At 42.8% G+C, this 11,277-nt stretch overlaps 1 protein-coding gene across 1 annotated transcript; it reads left to right on the top strand.

Moving 5' to 3' along the window:
- The first annotated feature begins 5,498 nt into the window (after positions 1-5,498).
- LOC139657243 (nuclear factor 7, ovary-like) lies at positions 5,499-7,298 on the top strand. Its single transcript, XM_071535009.1, has one exon. The coding sequence runs from the start codon at positions 5,596-5,598 to the stop codon at positions 7,021-7,023; it is 1,428 nt and encodes a 475-aa protein (XP_071391110.1). The 5' UTR covers positions 5,499-5,595; the 3' UTR covers positions 7,024-7,298.
- The last annotated feature ends 3,979 nt before the right edge of the window (positions 7,299-11,277 follow it).

Below are 11,277 nucleotides of genomic sequence, written 5' to 3'. Positions count from 1 at the left end.
TTCAACATTCTCAGTTGTCTAAGTAGATTTTCTTCTTGGACAAGGCTCCTAAAGGTCGTTGCGAGAATTAAGAGGCTGGCATCTAAGCAAGAACACCACAGTGACCTTGTGACCATCGAAGAACGTGAGAGAGCGGCTGAGGTGGTAATCAAGCTTGTCCAACAGCAAGCCTTTCCTCAAGAGATGAAGACACTTAAAAGAGGAGTCAGTCTTCCAAGTTCAAGTCCTCTTTTTCACCTCGACCCTATTGTGGATAAGGGACTCCTTTGTGTTGGTGGGAGGCTAAAGAAGTCATCTCTCAGTCAAGAACTAAAACATCCAGTCATTCTTCCAAAAAACTGTCACATCACCAAGCTTATTCTGTCCCACTACCATGACAGAATTTGTCATCAAGGCCGAAGTCAAACTCAAATGGAGCTCAGAGTAAATGGTTTTTGGGTCATTGGTGGGAGCAAATCTGTTGCCAGGCTGATACACAACTGCGTGAGATGCAGGAAACTCCGACGACCAGCAGAGGAACAACAAATGGCTGAGCTCCCTAAAGAACGTGTTGAAGCCTCAGCTCCTTTCACATACTGTGGTATGGATGTGTTTGGCCCATTTGTCATCAAGAGAGCCCATAAAGAATGCAAGAGGTATGGATTGATCTTAACTTGCCTCTCTTCCCGAGCTGTTCACATCGAAATGCTTGAAGATCTGTCGACAGATACATTTATCAATGCCTTGAGGTGCTTCATTAGCCTCAGAGGAGCCGTTCGCCAACTCCACTGCGATCATGGCACAAACTTTGTGGGAGCCAGAAACGAGTTCAGAGAAGCACTCAAGCAATGTAACACCAAGGAACTTGAAGTTTTCTTGGCTGATAAACAATGTGAATTCATCTTCAATGCTCCCTCAGCAAGTCATGCCGGTGGTGTCTGGGAACGCCAAATCCGGACTGTGCGAAACGTGTTGAATGCCACTTTCTCTCAGTGTCCAGGCAGACTTGATGACGCTTCACTTAGAACACTATTCTACGAAGCTATGGCCATTGTTAACAGCCGTCCGTTAAATGTAGATGGAATCAACGATCCTAAATCATTGGAGCCCTTGACGCCCAACCATCTCATCCTGATGAAGTCTAAGGTTGCTCTCCCACCTCCTGGGAAATTCGTAAAGGAAGATGTGTATGCAACAAAACGGTGGCGCCGAGTGCAATATTTGATTGAACAGTTCTGGAGTCGCTGGAAGAGAGAATACCTCCTGAACATTTCTACACGGCAGAAGTGGCATGTACCCCGGCGCAACCTCAAAGTAAATGACATTGTCATTATCAAGGACGACACTCTTCCAAGAAACCAGTGGCAGCTAGGAAGAGTGGTTGAAACAATGGAACAGGGTGATGGCTTAGTTCGTAGAGTCAAGGTACAAGTTGGAGAGCGGAAACCACCAAGGAAATCAGATAGTCCCTTCAAACCTTCCATCTTTGAACGGCCCATCCAGAAGTTAGTGCTCCTTCTCGAGAGTGCATGACTCACTATATGCGTGATTCCCTTATGCAAACCTCTAAACATTTGCAAGATCAGTAAGCAGTGACGTAGGCATTATAAACCTAAACTTTCTAATTGTGCAGCTTTAAGAAGAGGCCATTCATTATAATCTAGAAATCATGTATGATTCATGTAGTCTTTGTTAACTTAACTATGTTCATTCATCATAACATGATTGGTGGGAGTGTAAATGACGGTAGATCGCTTTAAGACTGCCCTAGCAACCAGTTGTTTACGTTGTGACGTCAGCGGAAGAATGCGAGTTGCAGAGATAGCGGGAAATAAGGCTGCTAATTATGGCTGCGTTACTCACCTTTGCTTCCATTCCCGTTTCTTTTTGATGGTTTTATAAAGTGTTATCAGAGTTTACCGAGTGAGTTTCCCTGTCTTGACACTGTATTCTTAGCCGTGTACTGTTTACATTCTGGCCAGTTGTGCCGCTGATATTTCACGTTGTTACAGACATGTTCTATTGTTGGTTTAAACTCAGGCAAGACCCACAGTGTGGCGATACCTACGAGGTTTTCTTAAAATATAGCACCCTTGGTAAGCAGAGCGAGGTATGTAGCCTTCAATTTATGTGCAAGTATTACAAAACCTTGAAGTGTATGTCTTTGTTTATTTTGTAGCGTCATTGAAAGTAATGCTGCTTCTAATTAACTAATGTCAGCTATTCTACACATGACAGTCCAACAGCACTAAATTACCATATCAGTGTCTGTGAATTTAAGTTTAATACATACTCTTTTGTCTAACAAAATGTATATGTTATGGATTAAAGTGCATTAATTGTACTTATATAGTTAAAACACTAAAACTGGATATTAAGTCATACAATTTACTTAGAGCTTATTGTATTTCACTGTGCTCAGTAAAGTGCCTTTAAAGCAACAATTTATTACACTTGTGAAACTAAAAATAAGCATTTGTCTTTTGTTTTGTACTTTCATTTATAGTTTTCACGGTGCTCATCAAGGTGTTCGAAGAGACAATAAAATTAAGGCACCCGTCAGAGACTCTCTGCGTATTGATTGATTCCAAGGGCAGCTACACTATGTTATGTTTGAATTATTTTTCATTTTTCTAATATATTTGAATAAATGTCTCAAAATGGACTGCAAACTTTGAGGCTCTTTTTCTCAAAAACATAATTTGGTAACAGTCAAGACATAAAGGGGCGTATCTCACTCAATATGTGGAGTACAACAATAATATTGATATCACCAGAAAGTTCAAATGCCCCTCTTTCCAACATTGTATGAAACTCAAAATGTCTCTGGGGTCAATGTGACTAAAAATGATAGAGCAGGTCACATACAGTATTTCATTACATGTTGTTACTTTTTTAATCAAACAACGTTGCAACACATTTGTCAATAAGGCTTTTATTTTTAAAGTTGTGACCAAAAGTCTTGTTTTTTTATTTTACCTTTCAAGGTTTTACTTTGAAAGCCAAACCCGGAAGTCACACTTTTTAGTAATTCTGGCTGACTTCACACTAACATAGTTGGGGTTTTTTTTCAACAATAAATCTTTATTCACAATGACACTCATACATTATGACATTGAAAAATTCCGAGACAGTTTAAATGCAGTGATAAAAACGAAATCACCAGTGGACATATAGAAAAATAAAATGGCATTATGACAAATGACACTAGCATAGTAGGAAGATGGTGTATTTTGTAACATCATGAAGCTAAAGATGTGCTACTTTATTATCATGGATGTTTGTTGTCACTTGACTCAAAGGTGAATAAAAACTGATTCACCTCATCAGCAGTGAAATCTTTTATGGACAGTCTCATGGAAGAAGGGGAAATGGAGACGATGATAAGAACAAGTGTGATACTGAGCAAAGCCCGCTGCTTCCAGTGATGTCCAAAGGTAACATATCGAATATTTTGCTGAAAATTAGATTATTTTCTACAGATAAACCTCTTTTTGACCTAATAATCTGGTGTCATTGTGAGGTTCCAGTTCCATGGTTCCGGTTACAAGCCACAGAAAAAATATACCTCCATCTTCTCTTCCTCTAACAAATCAAAGACCTCAGCCTAGCAGACCCCAACTCATGTCACCGTGCTCCTCCCACAGCCCTTATGAAGCAATATCCCCCCTTTTCAGCCCCAATACACACACCAGGGTATGTTGAATGGACTTCAGTCACCATATCAACAAGATCTGTCCATCATCCCACCATCAACTGGACAATGTGTAAAGCAGGGGCCACAGAGCGAACCTCAACCTACTTTTGGGAGTGTGAATGTGAAGTCTCCTCCTCTGGCTGGTGGTGCTGGATACACACCTAGCCACGTCTCCCCCTCCTCTCCTGTCCAACAGCAACCTCAGTGGACACTTCCACCACACTATAGGGGGAAGCTTTACCTGTAACACCTGCATGGCTCGCTGTCATGTTGCAGAGACACACATGGGAGGCTGAGTAGCGTATTCACTGCGATTAAGACACATGAACAAAATCATTTATGAATACACAGGATCTGGTGAACTAGGCTAGGCTGAACAGTACTGCTCAGTAGTTCAGAAATCATTAATAGCAACAGTTAGAGGGTCATGACACAGCTGACAACCAATAATAAGCTGACCTAGGATTTTACCTCCATCTTCCCCTCCGTTGTCTAAGTTCCCCGTCTTTTCCTCAGGAGCGATGTGAGTCTGTCCCTGATGCAGCTGCCCATCCTTACAAAGAGCCATCACAGGACGGGAGCATCATGCCGCTGGTGGGGAAAATAACAGCACCAAAACTCATTAAAGGCATTAGCCACTGTTTTAAGATGCTGTAAAGACTCAAGGCATTACTATAGAGAGAGTTATAATGAATGGAGACTGTCTCTCTAACCACTGGACCATCTGTCCTCCTCTGACACCAAGGCTTCACCTGATGATCTCTCGTTGAATGAACTCCCTCTTTGTCAGCTGGTTGAAATAATAAAGTTGTATAAAGGCTGGCTAGATGCTCTGAAGCCTCTGGACAGTACTATACTTAACAATCAGGGCATTTAGCTGACACTCTTATCTAAAGCAGCTTTAAAAACATTCACTCTCTTACATCTCTTGATTGTGTCTTTTTTCTTTTATTCTTTTCATGAATTCCTATACTTTTTATTAATTATGGTCATGGGCTTTATTAATTTCTATTCCATATGAAGAACTTTGTCAACTCTGTTTTTGGAAGCTGAATCTGACACATCTGAAGTAGCTCCAAATGAAAATGAAATACTTTTTTGCTCATTTTGTGTTAAAATATTTTAGGATATGTATTTATCGTTCTACTTTAATATTCTTTTCATTGAACATCTTTGTGTATGATGAAGCTGTAAAGATTCAGTGTTGTATTTTATTCTTAGTCTTTCTTTATTTGTTTGCTGGCTTCTTTGTTTCTTTTGAGGAGAAATCTTTTCTTAAGCATTTTGGAGGTTTTATTTTCATTTCACCTACACAACCTGGATTGTTTCTCCTTCTGTGGTTTATCATTTTTATATGCACAAATAAAGTTCATGTTCATTTTCTCTGTCGTTGGAGAATGCATTGATATTTAATTAACTGTTTCAAACAGTTGAGTTGTAAAACACTGAATGAATATGATGACTTTCTGTCAAAATATTCCAAGAAACCTATAGACTTGTTTTACTCCTAGGTATTTCTGTGGTGCAGCGAAAAAGACTGGAATCCTGTTTGTATCTTTTAATTGTCTGTTTTTGTCTTCAAAGAAAGGGGCCTGACCAGGAAAACTGTTCATATACAGAAACAAGGTAAATGGATAGAACACAGAGTTAAATGTTAAAGTCTGTAAGGAACCACAGAAACAGCACCATCCACTGGTCACAAAATCACATGGCAGCATTATTCACCATTAATAATTAACTCATGACAGAGATAAGTTAAATTGAAAGTAGATTTTGACATTGTTGAACAGAGCGGAGACTCCATTACAGGCTGTGGGATCTCTACTGAAAAACACATTTGGAGGATTGTAAGCAGCAAGTTGGAGTGAATGTGATCTGGTGAGTCTTGCTATTGAAAGATCATTCAGATAACGAAGCAAATGGCTGAGAAAACCGCTGTTGTTGAAAGTTTCCTGAATTGCCATGTGTGTTCAGAGACTTTCAGAGATCCTGTGTCTCTGAGCTGCCACCACAGCTTCTGTTCCAGCTGCCTGAAACAATTCTGGGAACAAGCTAAAAACAAGAACTGTCCCATTTGTAAAAGAAAATCCTCGAAGGATGATCTAGATGTGAACTTTGTACTGAAGGAACTAGCTGACTCCTATGCTGGGAGACAGAAAGCTGGCTCATCTGAGACGGGTAAAGGAGAGGAGGAAGTGCAGGTGGTGTGTAGTAAACATCCAGAAGTGCCTAACTTGTTCTGTAAGGAGGAACAGAAAGCTGTGTGTCCTGTCTGTGAGTTCTCTCTCCACCACGGTCACAAGGTGGTTCCTCTAGAAGAAGCAGTCAGTGACCTGAAGGAGCAGCTGAAATCTGACCTCAAGTCTCTACAGGACAAGAGGAACAAATACAAAGAGGTTGAGAAGAAATACAACGAAGTGAATCAACACTCCAAGAAGCAGCTGGTGGCCACAGAGAGGCAGATCACAGCAGAGTTCCACAAGCTCCACCAGTTCCTGAAAGAGGAAGAGGAGGCCAGACTGGCGGCTCTGAGGGAGGAAGAGGAGCAGAGGGGGAAGACTGTCGCCAGAGAGATGAAGATCATTCAGGAGAAGATGTCCTCTCTCTCAGACAGTATCTCTGCTGTTGAAGAAGACCTGCAGAAACACAATGTGCCGTTCCTCACCAGTTATAAACCCACTCAGACCAGCGCCAGAGCCCAGTGCTCACTGCCGGATCCACAGCTGGTCTCAGGAGCGCTGGTAGATGTGGCCAAACACCTGGGCAACCTGTCCTTCAGAGTCTGGGAGAAGATGAAGGGGAAGGTCAAGTTCAGTCCTGTCATTCTGGACCCAAACACTGCAGACCCATCGCTCTCTCTGTCTGATGACCTGACCAGTGTGAAGCAAGGAGACACAGAGCAGCAGCTCCCTGACAACCCAGAGAGAAACACTAAGTATGCCACTGTTCTGGGATCTGAAGGCTTCAGCTCAGGGAAACACAGCTGGGAGGTGGAGGTGGGAGATCATCCTGACTGGAATGTGGGTTTGGCAAAAGAGTCAGTTGACAGGAAGGGGAAGTTATATGCCTCACCAGAATATGGAATCTGGTGTTTACTGCATGACAGTGGAAAATACATTGATGTACTTGGTGAGACCGTCACAGTGAAGCAGAGTCTCCAGAGGATCAGAGTCCAGCTGGACTATGACAGGGGGGAGCTGTCCTTCTACGACTCTGAGAACAAGACTCACATCTGCACTCACAGAGACACTTTCACTGAGAAACTCTACCCATATTTCAATGTTGTAGATGCTGGTGATGCCAAGACCACTGATATCAAAGTCTGTCAAGCTGAGGCTTCTCTGTGATGTTAAGGGATGTCAGTGAGCTGTGTCTGTGTGTGTGTGTGTGTGTGTGTATGTGTGTGTGTGTGTGTGTGTGTGTGTGTGTGTGTGTGTGTGTCATTAAAGGGGTTGTTGAGCCTGTGGGTAAGATGAACACATTTATTTTAAACCATAACAGCACAAAATATAAAAAGTGTCTCATCTTTCTCTGTTCTCCCTTGCTCTAGAACATTCTCTCAGTTGAAATTTTAATTATTTGAGTCTTAAAAATCATCGGTTGAAGAGGAACTTTCTGAAAATGTGGGTATTATTAGAAGTGATGACTTCTGACTTGAGTGCTCATACAGCAAATTAATTCAGTGCAAGTGTATATTTTCTCATGCACTTTGCCCTATGTCATTTTTTATTTTTTTTTATGTTGTTTTTTGTCATTTTTTTGTAACTGTTATGATTGCCATGATGCTGATTTCTTGGCAAGATTTCTCTTGAAAAATCGATTTTGATTCTCAATGGGATTACATGGTGAAATAAAGGTTAAATGATGATGATGATGATAAATGATGAAACATCTAAATCATCAGGTGACAGACTGTTATTTGCCTGTTCTTCAGGTTATAGCTAATCAGCCCGGCCAGCAACTATTTGGCTTCTAATTAGACAACAATATTGTATCAACTGTACAGAATAATTTGCTTGTTTTCATATTTGGGATTTTTTTGGGGGGGATCATCAGTCATCAGTTTTAGTGTGTAATATTCCTCACCTCTGGTGAGGTTTTTCAGTTTGTGGGTCTGTGGTTTTATCCTGTAGATCCAAGTGATCTGATATGTTTTCTTATTCAGTCTTTCATTGTGTAACAACAAACAACCACCAATAAAGTCAGAAATCAATTATTATGTTTTACTTTTTGTACGTTTTGAGTTTCGGGAGTTTCCAGAGGCGGCGAATCACGCGGGACGCCCCTGATTTGCATAAAGTAGGCTAACCTAGACCTCAACAATATGCAAATGTTAACATCGATTTGTGGCTTTTGGGGGTTTTATCACATTTTGATAAAATACAGTCTTACCTGTCATTCTGTGTAAAGATTATTATGAAATTCAAACGCTAAATATAGTTATGAAGCTCATAAAGGTGCGGTGACCAGCCAGCCTAGAGTGAAACTACTTCAACGGCTTCCTCTCATGTTGCCAGGTTCGCGGTTTTCAATTTACTTGGCAACGGTATAAATGCTGTTGGGCTTAAAACACTGTTTATAGGGCTTGGTAGGATTGTATTTTGGAGTTTTGGTATTGGGCTCTTCTTTTGGACTGGCTTCATTGATTACTGAGCTGTTTTTTGGGTTGGGTTTAGTTATCCTTGGGAGGGTTTTGTCGCTAAGAACCTGGCAACCCTTCTCCCCGTCCCCCCGTTCTCCCCCCTTACTACAAGCGTCCCATCAAATCATGAATGAACATCTGCACAGTAACAGGTATGTTGAAACGTCATCATCGTTCACTTTATTGTCCAGTCAAAGATAATGTCCAGTTTCTTCCGCGGGAAAACGTAGATGTCAGGCATCGCAACCTGAGAGAGAGAGAGAGAGAGAGAGAGAGAGAGAGAGAGAGAGAGAGAGAGAGAAACCGCTCAGTGGACTGACTTAATTTCAGACTATAGTTTATAGTCCATGGGCCAGACCAGATTTCGGTACCACTCAAGGTGGCAAAATCTAGTTACAAATTTTGAAAAGGTACATGTCCATAGATGATATTTTGGTATGATAACCATTGCTGAATGGTAGCTTTGTCACAGTAATCAGCTCATGAAGTTAACCACCCCCTACAATAAATTGGATTGTAGGCGCTGATACATATCTTAATTTAGGCTCATTTTCAGGACCTTTAGTCAGGTTTTATGAGAATATGTTTGATATCATTTTAAAGGGTAGCTTCTTAGCTTTCATTCAAGCCCACTTGTGAGTCTGACAAATAAAGAGGTCACATGGGCTCTTCAAAGTGTCAATGACATTCATTTTTCCACAATTTTCGCCTAAACTATAGTCTTTATTTGAGCACTGTGACATCTAGGAACATCACAGACACAAACATCAAAAACTGGAATACTCACAGGACTGTAAGGATTCAGAAAAGGTATAATCTACCCATACTATCCCATCGTGAGGGGTGATTTTGGGTCTTAAAGTAGAAGAATGACTTCTCGAGGGAAATCTTATGTTCTTGATTGTGAGTAGTATTGTGAATTGTGAATGATTGTATTGTGAACTGGCCATAGCACATAGGCCTTCTATTTAATGACACATACTACTCTTCAGACAATTCCCTAAAGGATTTCAATGTTCAATAATTTACTGCCATTTCACCAAGAGGTTGCTAGGAATTTGTTTTAATGTGCCCAGGACTAGTGATTCTCAACCTTTATTATATCAAGGACCCCTAATTTAGTCCACATTAGAGCCATGGACCCCCATTTGATGAGATTTTGCCTCTTGGACCCAAAGCTGAGAAGATTTTAATTGCTAGATATGATTTTTTGTCCAGAATTCCATGACTATAATGCAGGTAGAGAGATAACAGTGAAACTATGATCAAAACAGTCATTCTCCTACATTCTCTAATTGTGTTAACTTCTTGTAAATTAAATAATGGTGAAGTTTAATTCACAACAATTCATCACTTTGCTGAGGACCCCCTGGGACCCCCTCAAGGACCCCTGGTGGTCCCCGGACCCCACTCAGAGAACCACTGCCCTGGACAAGACATACACTAAACAACCCTGTTCTATTTCACACAGGCTTCGCCCTCTAACGGGGCTTTATTGGCTCAACCACTCATCTAGTCACCTCAGCGCACTGAAAATATGCACACATACGCTCAGCCAATCAGGATGAGCCTAGTCAACTCTGCGAGGCCTCACCCTATATAAGGCGAGCAGCTCATTACTCAGCATCCACTTTTCATCAGTACTCTGACGAACAACGTTGCCTTGGATGCCATTGATTGATAAAATACTGTCCAACATGCCCCAGTCTGGTCGCTGCTGTGGAATGCTTCGATTGCCTTGGCCTGAACAAGCTGCAGATGGGGTAGCTGACCTGGCGGAGTGCATTGACTGGTGGGCTCTGTCTTTTGTGCGGTGCCAGCAATAATGGAAGCACTTCCAGTGCTACCAGTGTTCTCCCGAGATCCAGCTCCGCTGCACCGACGGTGAGGCAGAATGTGTTGGCGGCTCTGCCAATCCCTGCCCCTCTGCCCCGGTCACAGATCCACTAGCACTGGCTTGCCCCCACCCGGATATGGTGGATGAACCCATCCCACAGACGCGGCCGATACAAGGCCGATTTTTGGTGCCCCCATGCTGGATGAAACTTGGAAGTGTGTGGAGGCATCGTGGCTTCTGTCTCCGGCTTCTCCGACTACACCAGAGTGAAAAGGAAATAGGACGTTTTGCGTCATGGCATCCTCCACTGGACGACATGCTGGCTGCCCACTTTTCACCTGGTTCTGCTGGCTGGTCGGGAAGCAGGAAGCCTGCTCCCCCTGCTAAAATTTTCTATCTGTGAAGCTCCTCATATATATATCGTGCCCGGATGTGAGAGGACGCTGGCGCTGTTTGTTCGCCGCTTCTCCATCTGAGATCTGTGTTCACACTAGTTTTGCGTTTTAGCTAGCTTTTGTCAGACTTTAACTCTGCCGCAGAGTCAACCGTCTTTGTACCTTTTGTACCACGTTCTGTCTGGACTCATTCTCCACCCGATCGCTACTTCGACGGATTGATGGTTACATACCTGCTTGCACAAGCCTGCTACACCAGCTAGCGTAGCAGCTACACCGGCTCCCGCTCCAGGCAAAGTGTTTGGACTCTGCTGCCGCACCCGCCCCATTCGAGCACAGCCCGACTGCTCCGTCTTGACTCTCCCGTGGGTCCCGACTTTGGACTACTCAACCTCCGTCTCACTGGCTGCCACTTTGCGGCCCCCACTGCTGCCGTTGCTGCTGGAGAATCTCTCGACAGCTTGCACTACTGGATCTCCTCATCTCATCTGGAATGTGCAGGTGCACACAACAGTTGTTTGTGTGCTATGCACACAGGGTGGCTGGCAAGCCCCTGTGAAAATAGGGGCTGGCCCATTGGCTCTGCGACGGCATTTCCCAGGCGTATGCGTTGGAGGGAGCCTCCCACAGCCACACGTTCTATAAGGAGTGTGGCTGTGGTTGACACCCTGTCCATTTATCAGATTTTATCTGTTGGATGTGTCTGGGTCTCTCAGGGTCAGTGTTC

This window comes from Centroberyx affinis, unplaced genomic scaffold, assembly GCF_046629955.1.
Source record: "Centroberyx affinis isolate AG114_WGS23_722 - 3 ecotype Tasmania unplaced genomic scaffold, CSIRO-AGI_Caff_v1 ptg002645l_1, whole genome shotgun sequence".
NCBI classification, from domain to species: domain Eukaryota; kingdom Metazoa; phylum Chordata; class Actinopteri; order Beryciformes; family Berycidae; genus Centroberyx; species Centroberyx affinis.
The sequence above is the reverse complement of the archived record's forward strand: the minus strand, read 5'-3'. Positions and strand labels throughout refer to the sequence as shown.